The 21,184-nt window shown below is 41.1% G+C and overlaps 2 protein-coding genes across 4 annotated transcripts in view; one reads left to right on the top strand and one right to left on the bottom strand.

Moving 5' to 3' along the window:
- Nucleotides 1-21,184, bottom strand: part of MCM9 (minichromosome maintenance 9 homologous recombination repair factor) — a 50,043-nt gene that overhangs the window by 7,401 nt on the left and 21,458 nt on the right. For all 3 annotated transcript variants that reach the window (XM_063329716.1, XM_063329718.1, XM_063329717.1), the window contains 4 exons: nucleotides 5,820-5,994; nucleotides 3,741-3,943; nucleotides 2,550-2,753; nucleotides 997-1,079 (listed from right to left, as the gene is read on the bottom strand). In XM_063329716.1, coding sequence (XP_063185786.1) covers nucleotides 997-1,079; nucleotides 2,550-2,753; nucleotides 3,741-3,943; nucleotides 5,820-5,994 — 665 coding nt within the window. The remainder of the gene's footprint in view (nucleotides 1-996; nucleotides 1,080-2,549; nucleotides 2,754-3,740; nucleotides 3,944-5,819; nucleotides 5,995-21,184) is intronic.
- On the top strand, nucleotides 8,500-20,483 carry ASF1A (anti-silencing function 1A histone chaperone). Its single transcript, XM_063329720.1, has 4 exons — nucleotides 8,500-8,804; nucleotides 12,838-12,953; nucleotides 17,512-17,688; nucleotides 20,006-20,483. Exons 1-4 carry the CDS (start codon nucleotides 8,696-8,698, stop codon nucleotides 20,216-20,218), a joined length of 615 nt encoding a protein of 204 aa, XP_063185790.1. The 5' UTR covers nucleotides 8,500-8,695; the 3' UTR covers nucleotides 20,219-20,483.

Raw genomic sequence — 21,184 nt, 5'->3', positions numbered from 1 at the left:
ATTTGAATATATTCATATCAACCTATACAGAGACACAGGAAATGCCATTTTGGATCAGACCAGTCATCTGTGCAGTGGAGTACACCATCTCTGACAGAGCCAAACCCAAGTATTTCAGACATACTAAAAAACCCCATACATAAAACTTTGGATAATCTGTTTATGGTATTTTTTTTTCTACTCCAAAGCATGAAGATGTACTTCTCTTAAAAGTATTCTATCTGAAGTAATAGCATCTGTACTATTTTCCACACTTCCATTAAAAAAAAAGGCTCGATCATATTCACATTCCTTTTATTAATTCTAAATGTGTTGCTTTTCTTTATATTCAACATCCTGATAATGTTACAGTAAACTGCCCTTCCACATTTTTACATGCTTTTTTACATAGAAACGTTACACAAATCCATGTGATACTTGTAATTTTCAGGGCAAGTTTTGGAGTTTTAAGGTTTCTCAGAATAAAATTACTCTTCTAAAAGTTCTGAGTTTTAGTATCACCACCAACATATTTTAAAATGAACTAATAGCAAAATAAAGTGTAGGTCTTGGGAACCATTCAAAACTTGCTCCAAGAAAAAATTTTGTTCTCTCATACCTAGTTAATGAGTGATAAGATAACATCGTGGAAGGAAAACCCATCAGAGGCTATTAAACACAGCGATATAGACACAATTTCTGGCTTAAAAGATCTTTAAAATGTAGGTTATCAAAAGTCAATAGTACACCAAAACTTCACTTGGACTGCAAAATCTATCAAAAAAAACTTACCAGGCCTTTATCATCAACCCAGATTTTTCAGTGTAATCTCTGTTTAAGGATTTTAATAATCAAGATGGACTAAAAATGACTTGTCAAGGTCTCTGATGACCTATTTTCCATGAGTCCATGAAACCCTCTCCAAGGAGACGAAGGGAGCAGGCATATATCTACATGATAAACTGAATCCCTTAACTGTGGTATTGCAGCAATGGCAAGATGTGCAAGAAACCTTACCTGCATAGAAGATTCCATCACCGATACCACAGTTACAGCATCTTCCAAAGTCACAGTATCCCTGAACATCAACCGGGCATGAGCTATCAAAAATAAATGGGCATTGAAAGCAAGCATTACAAAAGTCAAAAAGCAATTTTTTGTACTAGAAGCTCCTCAAACACTCATGTATAGGCCTAACTTAAACATTAATATAATCCTTTTCATTTTAGTGTCAATTTCAACAGCAATTGGAAGGCTTAGTTTTCCTAGTAAAGAATGTACTGTGACTTCTGGATTACAGTTACGGTGACAGTTCGAATAAAAATGCTCAAAATGCTAGAGTTAAAAAATGGGAAGTGCTGGATGTCACAACAAAGAGCATGATATGAAACATCCCTATCTATATAGGTACTTGTCACCACCATAAAATAAAAAATTAAGTCTAATTTTCATCACAGGTCAGAAGAGGCTCCATTTCCTCCAACTGGTCTGCATCACAAATTTAGTATTATTTAAAATGCTTTTCTCCACAATAGCATCATTTTTATTTCCTTCCTTCTCTTAAGTCAGCAAAACAAAACTGATTTTTGTAAATGGATATAACGCAAATAATATACCACATGAAGCTCTCCTCCTCATTGGCTGTGGAAACACATAGTGTTCTTATTCAGCAAAGGAACACAGGTTAATTAATACCATCTATATAATACTTTGAAGGAAAGGAATGCTACTAAGAGCCCCAATCGTGTGAATGTGTAAGAATGGAAGAAACACAATGTGAAAATAACATGTGGATCCCTAAAAGATATGAATGTGTTTCAGTTAAATAATTTTCCCCCAAAATGGAGAACAAAAGATAAACATCTGATGCAAGAAGCATCACATTGCTGTCGGGCATATAAAAGCATAAAGACCATTTATTATTGTTATACAAAAATATAACACATTCTTTAAAATTCATCCTGAAAATATTTGATATGCCATTTTATAAAACAAAATCACGTTAAGACAGAGACGTACTGCTTCCTTTGGTTTTGTTCTTATAAATGAAATATGATTTGAACTCAGAGTTGGAAATGTTGAAGTTGTATTGTAAAACACAGACTTGATTATTGATCTTAAGAACTTAAGGAAAAAAAACTGTGTTATTTTTGATGTTGTATTAATTTTAGGATAGAAGCAAACACTTGACACCTTTCCTCAAGCTGAATAAGATGGCAACGCAGGACTCAAATGAAGTCAAGTAAATACTCAGGTTCCTTTTCATAAAGACACATGACTTCTGAGATTTTTCTTTTGAATGTGATTTCTTCCAGTGGTTTTAGTTTATATGGGTGTCAGAAAGGGAACACTAAAACCGATTTTGATAATCTAAATGCAACACCCCTTCCCACATTCAAAATCTCCAACCCCGTTTCTTTAGATTAGAAAGATAAAACAATACAAGAATCACCTATCCCTACCTCTACAGAAAAGCTGCTACTCTGCTTACTAGATATAATTATACTCCTGATCTATTCATTTTATAAAGGTTAATTGTTAGCCTAAAAATAAAATTGCCACGGCCTTACCTTCTGCAAGGCGTATCAAACTCTCTAGTAAGCGAATGGTAGTTCGGGCAGCATTTCTGCAGTCACTCTGCCGCTGCATTTGGTAGTAGCGTACAAGGATCAGGTTGCTCTCATTGGACAACTTTGGCTGTATGCTTTTTATGAGGCAGAAGTAGGTTTTCATCTTTTCCATGCTCCAGAGCTTTTCTGATTTGCTTGGGCAACCTGTGTAACAACTGCCTAGTCAGTAATTCTGTAACAGCAGACATCAAGCTTTTCCTAAGAACTCCTGTTAAATAGACAGGTTACTACAAAGGATGTATTACTGTATTTTGGGGGCATGACAGGTTGTCTATACACTAGTCCTCAAAGACTTGGTCAAATTCCAGTGTGGAATTTTACATATCATCCAATCCCTCCTCTATGAAAATCCACAGTAAAGCCTCCAGTAATTTCAACAGAACTGCTGTCAGACTCACTGCCCACCAGATGGTACAGCCAGTTCTAAGTGCTCTAGTATTCCTTAAAATGTAAAAGGACACATGAATGTGTGTACCTCCTCTGGCCATTTTACCTACTTTGTAGGAGCCAAAAGCTACCTGCCATATTCTGAACATTTTTTGCAGGGAAACATTTTCAGAAGGGAAGGAAGCTAGCTGAAGAAATTTCCTCTAACCACTTCTTCCATAATGGGGATCAAAGTCATGTTCCTAAAGTGGATGGAGAAGGGGACAGTTAAAATCAAATCACACTGCCTTCCTCAATTCCGAACACAGAGCTCCACTACTGTTCATTCTTTGAGGCCTGCAGGACACGCAGCTCAGATTTGTTCTGCCTGAATGAAGTTTCCCATGAACATCATCTACAATTGCACTGTGTGTAGGATCTGCATATCAAGCAATGTAAACATGCAAGATGGAAACTATACACTCACTGAGCAGTCTGGGCCAAAATCTCTTGTAAATCATCATAGATTAAAAGTATAGTGTTCTCAGCTCACACCTATTAATTAATTAGTGATCTCTATCTTATTCCTACTGGAAAAACAACTATACCACAGGAAATTACCATAGCAAAAATGCAAACGATTAATATGAAAGACTCAAGAATAACAAACTAAACTGAGAGGTGGGGAAATTAAAAACAAACAAACAAACAAAACCCCAAACAACAACCCCCAAACACCTTATAATATAAAAAGACTACTCTTACCTTTATTTTGCAAGATGAAGGATGAAATGATGCGGTCCCATTCCTCATTCTTTGTATCTAACAATACTAAGACCAGATCAAATCTGCTCAAGAGGGGACTGCCAAGAGCTATGTTGACGGAGACAGACTCATTAGGGTCATAATGGCCTTTTGGGTTTGTTGCTGCCAGGATAGTTGTCCTTGTATTAAGCTTGCACACCAAGCTAGAGAAAAGTACAGTGAACATTATAGTTGAATGAAATTGGGTAGGGGAAATGATTCCAAAGTGTTAAGAATTATCACATTTTTATGTTCTAAAGAGTACATCTTACCTTGAAAGACCATAAGAGCTAAACAAGATACACAATTATTGTATTAATATATATTATATACACAGCATTTCTCAGAGCAGAGAATAGCAGCTAGACAGAGAGACAGTGATGTGGATATCAAAAGTAACTCAGCAATATTGCCATGAGTAATCTCTTTATACACCTAGGTCCTTAAATGGTGAAAACCAACATAACTTTTCACAAATAACTATTACTTTGATGATTTATACAGTACAGAAACATTTTTTTTACAATGGAAAGTAACATTTTAGCTTAATTCACATTTTAATGAGAATGCTATTAATAAAATGAAATATAAATGTACGTTTTATTTCTGTGTGTAAACATGTTATGAATATAAACCCAACCAAACAATGACGGCAGCCATATCAACGGTTTCTCCACGGATATAGCCATTTTCCTCTCTTAATCATGCTATCCTGGCATGTGCTTTTAGATTTTATTCTAGTAGTCCAAATGTAATCTTTTCGGTTAAGGCAGCAGCAGAAGCATTCTAACTTTGGTTTGCCACTGAGCTATTTCTAGTCAGCTCCTGAGTAACTGCCGCCTCACGTCCAAAGTTCTTCTGTAACTGAGAGTAAGGACCACAGATCTTCTGTTAGCTTATACCCAATGGGAAAAAAATTAAATATTTATCTCCCATGCACCAAAATAAGACCTTAAATTAACAAAGTGCTTAACCTATCTGTTTAAAGTTATTACTCAAAAAATCCTCATTATATGTAGTCCTTAAAAGTGAGCAACCGAGACTATATGTGCAAGTTCGCAAACTGTGTTTTGGGGTCTACAAAACCCAAGCAACTGCAACAAGGAACCAGGCTAAAACACGTCACTGTCTTACTAAGTAGACAGAACCACGTTGATTCCAAATATTTGTCCCCTGCTGCATTACTGGCAAAGGCTAGTAATCTCCCTGGTAAGAGTGACATTACTTGTCTGCTGTCTGCCAAAGAGGGCACCGAGAGCTTTGGTGGAGATGCTCAGAATAAAGAAAGAACATGATCAGTTAGAGGGGCAAGAAGATGTGACTGGAGCAAGAGCTGAGTTGAAAGTGACAAGGATGAATATGGCAATGGTGATGCCTTTTGAGCAGCAGAAATTTCAGCCATACCAGCCAGGAAATTATTTGGGCCTGGACAAGAGCTGTGTGTGACTGACAGAATGAGATATGAGCTCAAAGATCAATGTGGTGGTGGTGGGAATAGCAGATCTGAACACACACTACTTTGACAAAGAAAGCGAGGAACTGAAGGCAAGCAGGCATTTACATTTATGCCATGCCCAACATATAAAATTCAGCAGCCTGGAAATTTCTTGTTCTCCTTTTGTTACCATGCGGTATTACTGGATTTTGGAGAAATGAAGTCCTGCTTTTTGAGTTCCAATAAAAAATTCACAAAGTTCCTCATTTCACATATGACTGTTGTTGCAGCAGTTATTACTTGCAGCAAAGAACAAGAAAAAGAACACCAAGTCTTCTCAGGAAAGTGCCCTGGCCTACAGCGGTAGATTGAAAACCCAACAGTGAAGAGGGTACGTATCTATTCTGATCGCTTGCAACCTCTGGTCCAGTGCACTGTCCTTTGAAATGTTGACTTGTCTAGTTTAAGAATATTGCTGAGAACAAAACTATTAAGTACAAAAACCAAAACAGATACATTTAATCACCATGACAAACCTCCCTCCAACTTACAAGTACAAGAGAAACACCTTATGTTGTCTTATCACATGTTAACGTGCCACTTACCCTGCCTTTGCAACACTGATGGTTTGTTGCTCCATTGCTTCATGGATACTGGTTCTGTCGTGTTCTTTGATACTATTGAACTCATCAATGCAACACAGGCCTCCATCTGCAAGCACCAGTGCTCCAGCTTCCAAGTTCCACTCCCCAAAGTCCTTCACAGCAGTCACTGTCAAACCTGCAGAATCAATTACTTCAGTCAGTCTTTTCCTTAAAATGCAGGAGTGCACCTGAGTGAAAGAAAAGGACTCAGCACACCGGCTTTGTCATGAACAGAAGGCAAAATAGCAGGTTAGCTCCACCACATATATCTACCATGTAACTCACTTTATACCTACCAATAAGAAATCCCACTAGCATTCGTCAGGTTAGACTGGATCTGTGGAGCAGATTCTGTTAAGCCTCCCATGTTCGCCAGTGACTTGTTCTCAAACTTTGTTAATTGAACAACAGAGATTAGGGTAAGACTAAATATGCCAGATCAAATTGAAAATTAGGGCAAATGCAAAGATTGCAAATCTATGGAATGGACCCATTCAGCTCCTCCTCCCCATTCAACTACTAAAACAGGAAAAAAATTTGGAACTGCAAAACAAAGTTTGAAAAAAAATATTATTTCAAGTGTCTTTTAACTCCTGGCCCCAGGAGTTAAACCCACCTTAAACTAAGGCAATTAAATTTCTTTATGAGATTTTGGGTTCCTCTAAGCATTAAGCAAAAATGAAAATCCAAAGATGTCCAAGGATGAAATGGAGAGGAAAAAAAAAACCAGCAAAACAAAAGATTCCCAATAAATCTATACATGATACAACACTGGGAGTACAGCAGGTCAGAAACTGTACAACTGTGAAACCGGCCACTCATTATCAAGTATGTGCAGCTCCTTTCAAATCTTCTATTTCCTATTTCCCAGCTTCTCTCCTATCTTTAGCCCTCTGTTTTCACTCCAGTGCTCAGCTCAAAATATCCTAGTAGTTGACAAGCTGTGACCAGCCTAAAATCTCCTGGAATGTTATGCAAAACATGCCCAAGAATCCCTCCCCAACTTCCCTTGGTTCAGGTAGGAGAGGCTGCTGAGGCTGCCTCATTGCTGTGCAGTAGTCATTTGTTCCCAAATAGCCAGCAAAAAGATACTGGAAATATGTTTTCTCATAACATAACGTGTATTTTAGCTTGTTGTGAGGAATCTCCTCCACTGTGTCCAATCTTTTCTTGTTTCCTGGACTCTGCACTGAACAACTCCGGCAGTCAACCATATAGCAGAATTATAAGAAAGCAGCAAAATAACCTTTAGCCTTGTGTCAGACATATGGAGAATGCTATTGAAAAGTGGAGAGAGCAATAAATCAGGCAAGTATCAGATGATGACATTTCTTCATAAATACAAACTAAAAGCATCATCTCCTTTCCAAACTTGCACAGGCCTAGAGATCTGTGGAAGGCCAAAGGCCTCTGTGCCTCAGTGCTGCGCTCTCGCCCACTGCAGGTCTGGCAGCACTCTGCTCCCACCAGCAAGGCTTGGCCTTTCCATGCAGGCAGGAAGGTGGCTCCTACACGCCTTCCTGCTGTGCACAATTTCGCTGCATTCAAGGGCAACCTGAAGACATTTCTAGAGCCTGGCTGTGTATTTATTTACACACAGAATCTCCTCCTGTAGTGAGGGTACACAACTCACGTTCCCAAAGCCCTGAGCATGTCACCTGGTGCTACAGTGCTATGTCACTCCTTGTGTGTGCCAGCCACAAGATGGCCTCCTCTCTGGTCCTCCTGCTGCCACACAAGATGGCCTCCTCTACAGGCCTCTTGCAGCTGCACAAGATGGCCTCCTCTCTGCGCTTCCTGCTGCTGCACAGGGATACGTGTTGTTTCACAGTCTATTACATTACTTAAAGCCTTCTTTACAAATACAGGAATGGGAAAGCTTGACAGCACGACTGGGTTAAATACACTCTCCCATCCCTCCACGTGCGCCTCCGTGAGCGGCTCTCTAGCAGCAGCGAGATGGATTCGGGGCAAATCCCAGGCCTGTGCGGACAGCCTGCCCACACACGGGGCGCCCACCACCCTGACAGCAAACCCCCTTTATGTGGGGGCACCCCAGCGAAGCCGGGCTCCCTGTCACCCTGTTGACACACTGCCTTCGGCCTCTTGCGAGCCCAATACCCCCGGGGACAGCCCCACGGCCGCGAGCCGGGCTGGCCCCTACCCCCTGGACCCCATCGGCACCCAGCCCCGGCGGAACCATCTCACTGCACCGCCCCGACCACACTTTAACCGCAGAAAAATGTATTTTAAAAAAAAACCCCAAAAAAACAAAAAACAAAAAAAGTCCAAAAAAATAAACCCCACGGCACATGGCGCTGCCCCACGGCCGAGGAGGGACGACCCATGCTCCCGCCCGCCCCGGCTCCGCCCGCCCGCCAGGCCTCGGCCCCGCCCCGGCCGTTGGCCGCCCGTTTCCCCCGCGCGCCGGGAGGGGGCGCCGCCGCCCGGCGGCGGGGAACGGCGGGGCCCATCTTTGCTGCCGCTGGGTCGGCGGCGCTCGGGGAGGGGAGGGCCCTGGGCCGGCGTGCGGCCAATCCGGGCGGGCGCTGGCGGCGAGCAAGGCAGAATGGGCTGTAGTTGAGTGAAATAGGAAAGCGGCGAACAGTGTGGAGTGTTCCCGGTGTAAATAAAAAGGCGGGGGGGGGGGAGGGAGGGGGAAAGAGAGGAGAGAAAAAAAGTTTCTCGCAAGTGGCGGCTCCGCGGCCTCGCTCGGGGGTTTGTGCGGTGCCAGGAAACCCAAACCGACACACTGGACTTCACCGCGCCGCCTTAGCGCGCTCTTCCTATTGTTTGTGGGTGGTTTGCTTTTTTTTTTTTTTTTTTTTTTTCAAAATATGGCAAAGGTTCAGGTGAACAATGTAGTGGTGTTGGATAATCCTTCTCCTTTCTACAACCCTTTCCAGTTCGAAATCACATTTGAGTGCATAGAGGACCTGTCGGAAGGTGAGTAGATCTTTTCCCGATGCGGATTTTGTAACCCGGGGCTCCCCGTTTCGGGGCTTTTAAGGCTTAAACTTTGCGCAGGCCTGCGCCTACAATTTCACAGTTTCTCCTTCGCCGCATCGCCGTGCCCAGGCGAAGGGATGTTGCCGGCCGCGCCGCCCTGAGCCGCCGGTGGAGAACCGGGGCTCCCCCCGCCGCCACCACCCCCGCTAGCCCGGCGGGGAAAGTTGGGCGGCGTTCGCCTGCCCTGGCCGCCCGAGCCGGGGCCGCCTCTCCCCGCCATCGGCGAGGCGAGCTTTTAAGTTGCGAGGAACTTGTTTGAGTGGTGGTAGCCATGTTGCCAGCTTTGTGTGTGCGTGGGGGGAGTGGAGGGGGTGAAGCGGGAGGGGGAAGCGGGTTCACCGGGCTCGGCTGCCGCGCCGTCCCCGCGGGGAGAGGGGCCGCCGGCCGCCCCCCGCCCAGGCGTTACTCGCAGCGCGGAAAACCCTCCGCAGGCAGCGTTTCCTTGGCCTCGTGCTCCGTTTTAATACTTATTTTTTTTTAATTTTTTTTTTTTTTTAAATCGCAGTGGGAGGTAGGGGCGGGCGGGCTCTCCCCCGGGGGCCGGCATCTGGCTGCCGCGGCGCGGTGGGTGCGCGGGGTCGGCGGAACGGCGCGGTACGGCACGGCGGCTGCGGGAGCCCCTGCCGGTGGGGGAGGGGGCCGGCCGCCAGCCACTATTTTTGGAAGTCACTCGAAAGTTACCGGCTGCTGCCAAAGCCGGGGGGGGGGGGGGGGCGACCCCAGCGGCGCCGCCCTGCGGGGACCCCCCCACCGCCCGAGTGCGGGGCGCCAGCCCTGCTCCCCACCGAGGGGCGCGCTGCGCCGCCGCCGGGCTCCCGCCTTCCCCTCAGCCGGGCGGGCCGCGAACCGCCTTTCGCCTCGGCGGCGCTGCGGAGCGCCGCCCGCCGGCAGGCTGCGCCGCCGCTCTCGGCGGGAGTCGGCCCGAGAGGCCGCGCGTCGCCCCTCGGGCGGGAGTTTTGAATGCTGCAGCTCAGGAGGAGGAAGGCGGCGGGCCGGGAGGGGAAGCGGGGCGATCCGGCTCGCCGGCAGCGCGGGCGCTGCCAGTCAGCCGCTCCGGAAGGAGGAGGAGGCCGCTCGACTGGGGCTGCCTGGTCCCCGGCGGAGCCCAGCGCCGCCTGCGCGCCAGGGAGCCCCAGCGGCCTGAGGGGCGAGAGGAGGCGAAAGGAACGCGGGGTTGGCGGGTGATGGCGCTTGGCACGTTCTCCGCCGTTGCCGTTAAGCTTGCCTCACCCTGCCTGCTCCTACAGCGGCCTGTACTCGTGGGTGCCAGCGGTGCGGTGGCGGGGAGGGCTTGTCTTGCTCTGCCCCAGCACCCTCGGGAGGGACTGCTGCGATGGCGGGAACTTCAGAGGAAGTCTCGCCTGAGCCTTGCGGTTCCCTCCAGGCCTCTGTCCCACGTCTCCTGTCCTTCTACAGCTGTCCGAGGCGTGAGGTGTGCTCCTGCCCACCCCCAGCTTGCTGACGGGATGGATCTCGCCACTCAGTCTGGCCTCAGCTGAGATACAGCATCAGGCCCCTGGACGGCAGCTGCTGCCGCGGCAGCGCACAAGGCGTTAGGCCTTTCCTTCCAGTTGTGCACAGCTGTACGTGACGTGCTCCTCACTCTCTGGATTTATGTTAGGGTTAATCCCGGACAATCGGGATGAGAAGAATTATAGATGGTCTAATGCAAAACTCTAAGTTCCCTTCCCCCACCTCAGTGCAAGTTAGGCTACGGGATAAATGCAGGATGAGCACTGCTGTCTTTCACTTTAAAAATAAGATTAAACATAGCCTTTCTATACTCGATGAGAAACTTGCTGTCGTTGCCTTAGCTTTCACATGCTAATATGCCTGTTTACTCTGCGACTTCTTCTTCCGCCAGTCCTGTGCACCACTGATCTTTACATTATTGAACTCCAGCTCCTGCCACCCCCCTTTTTGTGGGGGAGTGGTAAAGTTGTTATTCAGTATCAAGATAACCTAAACAGTATTTGAATCAACCTATATTAAATGTATAATTTAAAACTTATTTTTTTAAAGTCCACTTTTTAATACTAAATACTACTGGTTTAGAATGAACTTTATACTGTTCTCCTAGAATAACGGCACATGACAGAGTGATAATGTTAAGGAGTTTAGCCTAAAAGTCCTCACTTCTTGTAAGTAGTAACTTAAACTCAGATGCTGACAAAAGAGGTCCTTAATTGTCCTGGATGAGTAGCCTGCAGTAGCTAGTACTAGATGCTTACAAGGAAATAAAACCCCTGCTACAGTACGTGGCCAGTTGTGCTGTGCTGTAGAAAGGTGTAAAACCCTTTCCCAAACCCTGTTAATTATGTTAGTTAACCCCCCAATACCTGCATTGATGTTAAACGTGATAGGTAAGAAGAATTCATTAATGAGGAAAGAGAGTTGTAATCCTAAAGCATCCAAGTTCCGTTAAAGTGCTGGATTTTTAACGACTGAGGGAGCTGGGGTTGTTTAGCCTGGAAAAGAGGAGGCTGAGGGGAGACCTTATCACCCTCTACAACTACCTGAAAGGAGGTTGTAGAGAGATGGGGGCTGACCTCTTCTCCCTGGTGACAAGTGATAGGACGAGGGGAAACGGGTTCAAGTTACGTCAGGGGAGGTTTAGATTAGATATTAGGAGACATTTTTTCACTGAAAGGGTTATTAAACATTGGAATAGGCTGCCCAGGGAGGTGGTGGATTCACCATCTCTGGAGGTGTTTAAAAAAAGGGTAGATGGGGCACTGAGGGACATGGTTTAGAAGTGGCTCTTGTCAGGGTAGGCTAAAGGTTGGACTCAATGATCTTAAAGGTCCCTTCCAACCTCAACAATTCTATGATTTTATGATTCTATGATTTTTTTCTATGCTTAAGTTTCATTCCTGCATCATGAAACCATGACATAGACCTTTGGATTTTGCAGAGAATACTAATAAAGTAAACGTAATAGGGTACAGGTTGGTGCTTTTGCATAGGCAATCAGGACATTGCTTTTAAGGAAAAAATTAAATATACCATGTAAGTTTTTAAGGTACAGTTTTGAAGCAACGGTTTCATTTAAAGAAAAAACCCCTTAGTTCTCTGTAATGGTGATCTTTTATCCTTCTTGTTAAAAAAAAAAAAAAAAACAAACACAAAAATCTGTCTTTTAAGATTAGTTCTATATGTGTATTTATCCATGTGTGTTTGAATCAAAAAGTGAAAGTGAAAAGCTGGCCCAGGAAGAGCTAATGTGTGCCAATTTGCAGTTTCAACTTTCAGACACCTGTGGTGGAGAGGGTGTGTTAGAAAAAAAATGAATTGTAAGAGATTTTTCATTTTGGTGCGTTATTTTAAGAAGCAAAATACTACATTTACTTTTTTTTTTTTTTGCCTGTAACTCCGTTTCAGGATATGGATAAAACCCAAGCACCAATATCTTGGATCAGAGTATGATCTAATCATGCTATCACAATTTCACACACTTCTCAGGCTACGCAAGTTACATGTGAAGGAATGGGGGCATACAGTTAGTGTGCCTGGTGCTTACACAATGGGTTTTCTTCTTCAATTAACTACCCTCCATGATCTGTGTAATTTAAGCTGTGAAGTGTGTATGTGGAGGGTGGGAATTTCTTTCTGGGAGGTGAGTCAGTATTCAAGGCATGCAGTGTGTTACAGGCATATATAGGCCTCATCCCTGTGCTGGAGTCATTCAGCCATTTGAGAAAATCTGAATGCAGCTCCCAACAAGTAAATGGTCCCTGTCCTCTGTATAAAATTTGAAAATTAACCTGACTGAAAAAAGAGGGATTCCTGCAGCACCGACTGACAGGAGAGAGATGGTGGGATGGTCTGGCTCATGAGGACTGAGGCAGGCAGGCATCAATAAATTTCCCTAATAAAGACAGATACTTGTTATTTTAGAACTTTTGCCAAAGTCCCTTAACTCTAATGAAAAATAATGTGGTTTTTTTAATTTATTTTTGTTTTGTTGTAGATTTGGAGTGGAAAATAATTTATGTGGGTTCAGCTGAAAGTGAAGAGTATGATCAGGTGTTAGACTCTGTTTTAGTAGGACCTGTTCCTGCAGGCAGACACATGTTTGTATTTCAGGTAAGTTTGATTTAACTGTTTCTAAAAGGGTTGTGTTAATTTGTTTAAAGATGACTGTACCCAACTAAGAGGCACTTGAAAAACAATGACAAGCTAGAAAAACATTTCGGTCAGCTCCTAAGGTATGATATACCTTCCCTTAAAGTCTATTCATGAGCTGATATTCCTTGCCCCTGATACTTCTATGGTAATATTTTCACTTGTGATATCAATAATTAGAGATAGTGATATAAGCACTGTTCCTGTAGTTACTGATAATTTTGACCAGTCTGGTTTATAAATATATTCTAGATCACTCAGTAAGCAAGAGTGCCAGTTACCTGGTTTACACTAGCACCATCAGACTTAACTCTTAACTGCAGTTGGTGGCAGTTTCAGACAATGAAGAGGCACTAGGTTAATGTAGATAACATCTTCAGAAGATCAGGCCAACAAATTAGTTGTAAAACTCAGCCACAACAGTTAAGAGTTCATTTCTATTTGGCAAGATAAGTGTTCAGCCACGATGTTTGGCTAAGCGTGTTAAATCACAACAAAATACAGCAATTTGTAAAATAAGATAGAATTCCAATGGTAGATAGCAGGCATTTGGGACACAAGCGTGTAGATTAAGACTGTCCAATGAACTCTGGAGCATGTGACAGTCCTTTAAAATACTGCTGTTAGAGCCAAAAGTTACTAAGAAGGAACATAAAGGGAAGGAAAACAGGGAAAGAGCAGCACTAAGATGGCTTATTAGCTTATTCTGGTTTCCATTTTAAGTCAGTGTGGGGGGGCGGGACCAAAGCGGAGTTGCCTAAATTCTTATGGAAGTTTTTTGGTGTTTTTTTTTTCTTTTTAGATCAAAATTATGGTTTAGCTCACTCTCTTCTCTATTATCAAATACTAGTATTTGTATTGTAAACTGAGAGCAAAATTCATGAGCAGAAAGATCAGACTGAAACTGAGTATGGCTTATTGTATAAGAACTATGCTCCTTTCTCAAATACTATAAATGCACTTAATTATTTAATGGCAAATGCATGCTGGAGTATAAGCATTTAAAAAAAAAAAGTGCTAATGAATACACGTTCTTATTTCTCACAGTTACTGTAACTGTTTTAAAATAATATCAGCATTTGTGAGGCATCTTGATTAATCATGTAAATTTCAGGAAATTTTTTTCTTGTAGGATAGGCTAAAGGAATAGGATTAGGCTGGAGGTTACATTTATCAACCATATATTTGCAAATCAGTCTTGAAACATTTCTTTTTGGTTTTGGAGCTGGGCCTAATTTTTCCACACTACAAATAAAGCAGATGTGTAACAAATGCATCATTTATTAACAGTTCTTCCATTACCAAGCTATTATAGCTTATGGCATTAATTGGTCAGAAATAGGTGATGCTCTGCCGCCCTCAAAGGGGCTACCGTGTAGCACTATATCTGGAGAAATCAGCTGGCATTTACATCTCTAATTTAAAAGACACACTGTTCTCAAGTTACGAAGATTCATTGTTGATGGTGATGGGAAGCAGCAGGAGGCAGGCGCCTAAAGAGGCATGTTTTGGCTGTATGACTAGGAGAGGCTTGAAAATTAAATTTGCTGGTCTTGCAGTTTCTGTAGTATGGACTCATCAATTGTATCCCAGTTATAAATGATGCTACAGCTAAATTAGGAGTAGATATGTAGACATTTTGGTTAGACTGGAATAGGTGCTGTAACAGAGCCAGTACTCCTTCTGTGTTATAATAAAGTATCCCTTTTATTTCTTATGGAAGCACTGTTGGTCTAAGCATATTAGTCTTTAAAAAGCACTGGATTTCAGGTGAGGGTAGGACACAGCTAATATGTAGGTGGGAGACCACCCAAACTCAAAGTGCTGCAATAAGCCTTTGCTGATGACTGAAGCTGTTTTAATCAGCAGGCTGAAGCAGCCTGGGAGATGGAGAGAACCAGCAAGGGAAGGCCAGAGTGGGGCAAAACACAGAACTGCAGGAGGCATATAATATAAAGAAAAGAGACTGTGTTCACTAGGGACAGCACAGGGAAAGGACATTTGCAGAAGTGTATAAAATATTCAGGTAATAATATGGTGTAGATTTTTCTAAATAGGAAAATGGCTGAAACAGCAAGTAAAAAGGAGTACCAAATGGATAAAATACCAAGGATGATAAAACTACCTTTGAAAAGAAGCTGTGTATCAGGTTGGGAAATCAGCCTTACATACAGAAAGATGGAAAACCATTGTGCTTTCCAGACTTAAACTGTCGGGCCTTTTTTTTTTTTTTTAAATAAAAAAAAAAAAAAAAACACAAAACCAAACCAAAAAACACAACGCCAAACATTTAAAAAGATTTCAATAGTAAAGGCCCACAGCTTGGCCTGTTTAGTTCTAAATACCAAGATATAAGTAGTGAAACCTGATTTCTTCTCCCTATGCACTTGGGGATTTGTAATAAATTCACAGAAACTTCTTTTTGAGAATATAAGCACATAAATAATTTACTGTCTTTAAGTGGGGATATGACCTTACACTAACTTAGCTACTCTGTAGTAATAGCTATGTGAATAAATGTATCATGTGGAAAAGCAAGATAATTCAAGACAACATATACATTGAGTGATTTCATAAAATTCTTAAGTAATTCCTAGTGTAAGAATGGCATATTATGACAGTGATTTATATGCAAAAGTTAATCCTACTGCCTCTTTTTCCTGCCAAAATATCTATTTGCAACTGCTGACTTGGTCATACCAAGCTTTTCTTTTTTTCTTCCACCTGTGTATGATCACTTGTTTCCCAGGCAATTAAAAGGTTTGACATCCAAGGCAGGAAGTTCAAAATTTGACAAAAGAACACAGTTTTAAACAGTGCAAACACTGTCTTTTCCACTCAGCAAAACAATGCTTGAGAGTTAAGTGTAATTAAAACAGAGTATTTCCTTGCGTTTACAACTGTATCATAGCATATTACAGGACACAAAATGACAATGGGAGCCTGGAAGAACTAAAATCCCACATTAGAGTGTCAGTTGGGTTTCATGAGGGGTTAAATGTAACAGTGTTCCCTTGCAAGATATTATCCTATAACTGCCCACTGTGGAATTTAAAGTAATCAAGTGGTCGTGGGCACTGTTAGAACAAGATTACTGAATTAAAGTAGTGATTTCATATTCATTGGCAGTTCTTGTGATTTTATTATATTTTTTTTTCTAAGCTTCTATGCTTGTCCTATTCCTTGGTGATCTTTTTCATTCCCCTGTACAACTTGTAAAGCTATTTGGTCATTTTCCGTTCCCTTCAGGGCTAGAGGAACCTGTGTTCTACCCGATTCCCTGGTTGCTTCTCCTTCCCACAGTGTATTTGTACCTGAGGGGTCTGACTCATCTAATTCTTCTGCAAAGCACCTACAGCTTCTTATAAAAAGCTAGACTTGTTTGAAGGCTTAGAATCGAAGTAGCAAAGAGCAGAAGCCAATGACGCATGACCACTAGCTCCCCGAATTTCACAGTGCTGGAGCATATAAATACTACAGTAGGGGTGAGAGGGACAGTGGGAATTAATGCCATTTGTCCTCTGTCCTAAGGCAAGATTTGTTACACCTGAACCATTCTAACAAACACTGTTAATACCAACTTGAACAGGTGTTCATTGTTGGCCTCAGATCTTCATGTAAAATTGCAAATACGAAGTGTTTTCATTTATGCTTAGATTGCTGTTACTTTAAATCCTGTGGCAGAATGAGGCATCACACTTTATCAATAAATGTACAGTTAGGAAGCATTTTAAGGGACTGATGTAAGCCACATTTTATGAGGCAAATCTTATTGATTATTAATAACTGCAAAGCCAAGCTAAGTAGGGACATTGAGAAAGATTGTAAGAGTTGCCCATTAGGATTGCATACTGTCTGAAAATACGTCAGATGTCTTAGGGCGATGATGCATTTAACTGCATACATTTTAAGAAATGTAGGCATGTGGAAGGAGGCAAGAGAGAGAGCAGTTTATTCCTTTCCTAGACCTCTGTGGGTCAGCTCAAACTTCATCGTAGTCTGTCCCAGCTCTTCTTGCTGAAGTATACCTTGCAGTCTGTACTTTTAAGGGTTCAGTCTTTTTAAAAACACACATACAAACAAATTCAACCTCAGAGGTAAAAAAAAAAGAAAATAATAATCTTACTCTACTAAATTACCAAGATGAGCTGGAGAACAATGGCACTGTAGAATTGGAGGGATGTTAGTACACTGGCTTGAACTGATCATATTTTTAAAAATATTATATTATTCAGCTGATCATATATTTAAAAGCAGCGTTGGATCAAAGTTGTCTAATCACCCATAAGAAATGTCTCATACACAGTATTAATGTATTCTAAGTAATTCTGTCTCTAGTGGATAGTGTCCTTAATCCAGGGTTGATGTTGTGAAAGCACGTATATTTTCTGGTTTACTTGAAGAACAATTTTAAATATGGTCATTACTCAGCTGCTAAGACATACTATTTAAGATTCCCCTCCTAGGTACACATGTAGTATCAATTTTATTTTAATCCATCTTTCTCTTTCACATTTAGGCTGATGCACCTAACCCAGGGCTTATTCCAGATGCAGATGCAGTAGGTGTAACAGTTGTGCTAATTACATGCACCTATCGAGGTCAAGAATTTATTAGAGTCGGCTACTATGTAAACAATGAATATACTGAAACAGAACTGAGAGAGAATCCACCAGTAAAGCCAGATTTTTCTAAGGTAAGGCACGTTTTTTTTCTAGTCACGTATCAGAGGTATGCTTATAGAAAGAGGTTTTTAAGAAACAAAAGCAAACCCCAAGTGATTCCATAAAGTGCACGGAACAAGGCATCAAGTAACAGAAAAGGCTTGGGAGGACAAACTACAAGTGCCATGTAGTTGCCATAAATTTGGAGAACACTGAGAAGCCTACAACAGTCTCAACCAGCTTGAAGCCTTGGCTGGACTTTATTATTGTTTTACACTGACTGTGTGAAATAAACTGCTGGGTTCCCTCTACCTGCACCACTGTTGACAAAGTGGCTCTGTTCCTCAAAAAAACAGAGTAATTTTTTTTTTTTCTAGGACAGTCAACCTGGAACTAAATTTTAAGTATTAATTTAACACAGCTGTTACCCAGCTGTTCTAGTGTAGAGGTGCAGTTTCTGCAAAACAGGAACAAAGAAACTGAAGAACAAGTTATGTATAAAATAAGATGGGTAACCTGGTAAGAGCAGGTTGGATGATACCTGGTCAATGGATAACTTATCTAAGGAGGTATACAGATTAAGTTTAAAAAAAGCCAATACATATCCTTCATGGTAAAAACTAAACCAGGACTAGAATTAAAAGATGATGTGAAACAGAATATTTGGAAGCTAATACCTTGAGCAGGAGGATCAATTAAACATCAAAAACTAGTCAAATTCCTGTGAAATACTTTACCCAGACAGACTCTGTACAAACCAGCAGGGTTCTATTACAGCACCCAGGTTTGTTTTCATGGAAGATTTTGTGGAGTTGGGCTTTCTCTTTATGAAAGCTGATGTACATGTGTGCACACTTATGTTCCAAAGTTGTGTGATGGTGAAAATCCTGTTATTTCTCAAGTTTGCATTAATTATATGACTAGATATATGAAGAAGTGAATGGGATAATGCATGTACTATAATGACTAGTACAGAGATAATCCCCATAGTCCCTGAAACTGATCTTCAAATGTAACTAAACTGAATTGGTATATAAATTGGTTTTTAAGTTGCTAATGATTTTCTATGCTTAATTTAATTTTCAGGGATCAGATGCTCAGTATGTTCTCAAAATTAGAAGTTACTGTTAATTTTGAGGATTCCTAAACTTATAATCTATTCCTTTAGTTTTTCTTTCATTTAAATCACATACTTGCTTGTTATTTTGGGTGTGAATGCCAGAATGTTGACTTCCTTTTAAGCACTTGAATTTAGAAATGCCTAGAACTACTTGTCTTAATTCTCTTGATTTGCTTATGTAAAAAGCTAGCTCTGCTTCTATGAAAATGAGCAGAAAAAGCTATCATGTATTTGTATAAAAAGTCCTTAATGAGACTTTGGGACAGAATTTAAACATACAAATAGAATAGAAGGTTATTAAACATATTTAATTGTAATTGATGGGTAATAGACTCTACTAGGATAAAAAAAAAAAAAAGAAATGGTCTTGTTAGTTTGCGTAAGGGGTTGGGAAATACTTAATGAGAGGTCAGTTTCTTTGGTAGTAATGCTGATTTTATTCTCCAAAGCAAACTTCCTGTGGTCAGTCTTAAGTTTCATAATGAGTGGCCAATGGTGGTAAGTTGCCATCCTCCAGAGTTAACTATATATTATCTTGAAAATGGTGAAAGAATAAGTGAGCATTTTCTTTCCTGCTGCATACATAAATGCAACACTCTTTCAAAGGAAGATGAAGGCCAGCCATGACAATAAAATATATGACTAATGTCTAGGCACGTCCACTGTCACAATGTTACTATCTTCCAAATCTAAGTAATGTTTTTACTTTAAAACTTTAGTAGACAAATCAATCTAAAGTGTGGTAATTTAATTTAAGGAAAGGTTGTACTCTTTGACGGTTAGTTGGTGGAATTGATATGATTGATACAATTATTGAAAACATCATAAAGTTGATGCAAAATTTTATGAAGTACTGTGGTTTGCAAAATCTTTGTGGGAGTAGTCATTTGCTTTCCTAAAAGCTCACTACAATAATAAACACTTGCACTTCACTTGCAGAGTTCTCATACAGCCTTGAACTCATGGAACAGTTAAAAATATCCTCTCAAAAAAGCAGTTATTTTGCTGAGTGGGATACTAGAGTAAATAAGTGGTGTGTTTCTGTAAGCATGTTTCTGATCCATAGATAGTAGCTATAGATTCATATTTATATAAATTACCTTTTTAAAAAAGTTGTTTTAAGTATACAAAGCTGCGGGGAGTAAAAGCAGGGAAAAAATCTGTATGTGCATGTACGCCAGTTTTGAGATGTACACATTACATAATCCATGTATTTTCTTCTCTCCCAGCTTCAAAGGAATATTTTGGCATCTAATCCCAGAGTCACGAGATTCCACATTAATTGGGAGGACAACACTGAAAAACTGGAAGACGCAGAGAGCAGTAACCCAAATCTACAGTCGTTGCTTTCTACAGATGCATTACCTTCAGCATCAAAAGGGTGGTCAACATCAGAAAATTCATTAAATGTTATGTTAGAATCTCATATGGACTGCATGTGACTAACCACCATCACTTTGGTACTGTACATGTGTTAAACTGTAAAAACAACCAGAACTATTTCCCTCAAATTCCATAAGTACATAGTTGACAAGCAATGTGAAGAACTTGTTTTAAAACATCCTGTAGAAAGTTTATAAAAAAAAAAAAACAGTATTTGAGCAAATTGTGGAATATAAATACAACTATTTTTAAGTAATTGCCTTTTTTCTCTAATGTGTTATTCTGTGGTCTAAACCAAACCCAATTAAAGTATATGTATTATTGTCCCCCCCTTTACTTTATAAGCACCATTAAAAGCTAAAAAACTTAAAGTTAAAACATTCAGGCAAAATGAAGGAATAATGCCATGTCCTCACCTCTGATATCCAGATTGCCAAATACAAAGTGCTCTTTAATAGCAGCTTAAGAACAAAACGGTCATTAGATGAAGTGCAAAGAAAAAAGTATCTCTCAAAAAAAAAAAAAAAAGTCCAAAAATGTCCTCTTGCTGTGAAAGCAGGCAGCACAGTATAATTTTAGGTGCAAGCTTCTTTTCCTTTCAAGGCACATACTTGTTACTTAAAGCATGCAATTTGAGATTTACCATCTGCTATCTTGGACTTTAGGACTTTTTCTTTTTTTTTTTTTTTTTTAAATCTCCTGCTGCTGCTAAGTCAAACTGGTTTGTTAAGGACAGTGTTTCATGTGAATTTGGGTGGGTCTCTCAGCAAAGAACCCTTTTTCAGCCACCTTAATAGCACACACGGTTGGTTGGAAGGATTCAAGTAATTACTAGAAAATTTAAACATCAAAAGGAATAGCATGAGTATCCAAAAAATGGTCTTCTGCAAGATTATTATGTACAGCTGCTGGGTCGGTATGTTTATTTTCAGGTATACTTTATTCTTGTAGTCTTTTTAACTGGTAATAAGGAGTTCAGGTGCTTTCTTTCAGTTTTTTGAAACACCTGGAATTTAAAATTTTTC

This window comes from Chroicocephalus ridibundus, chromosome 3, assembly GCF_963924245.1.
Source record: "Chroicocephalus ridibundus chromosome 3, bChrRid1.1, whole genome shotgun sequence".
NCBI lineage: Eukaryota > Metazoa > Chordata > Aves > Charadriiformes > Laridae > Chroicocephalus > Chroicocephalus ridibundus.
The sequence above is the reverse complement of the archived record's forward strand: the minus strand, read 5'-3'. Positions and strand labels throughout refer to the sequence as shown.

Coding starts and splice junctions, on each gene's coding strand:
- ASF1A (XM_063329720.1), top strand. CDS start 8,696: ATGGCAAAGGTTCAGGTGAACAATGTAGTGGTGTTGGATAATCCTTCT. Junction 8,805..12,837: donor CATAGAGGACCTGTCGGAAG/GTGAGTAGATCT, acceptor GTTTTGTTGTAG/ATTTGGAGTGGAAAATAATT. Junction 12,954..17,511: donor GACACATGTTTGTATTTCAG/GTAAGTTTGATT, acceptor TTTCACATTTAG/GCTGATGCACCTAACCCAGG.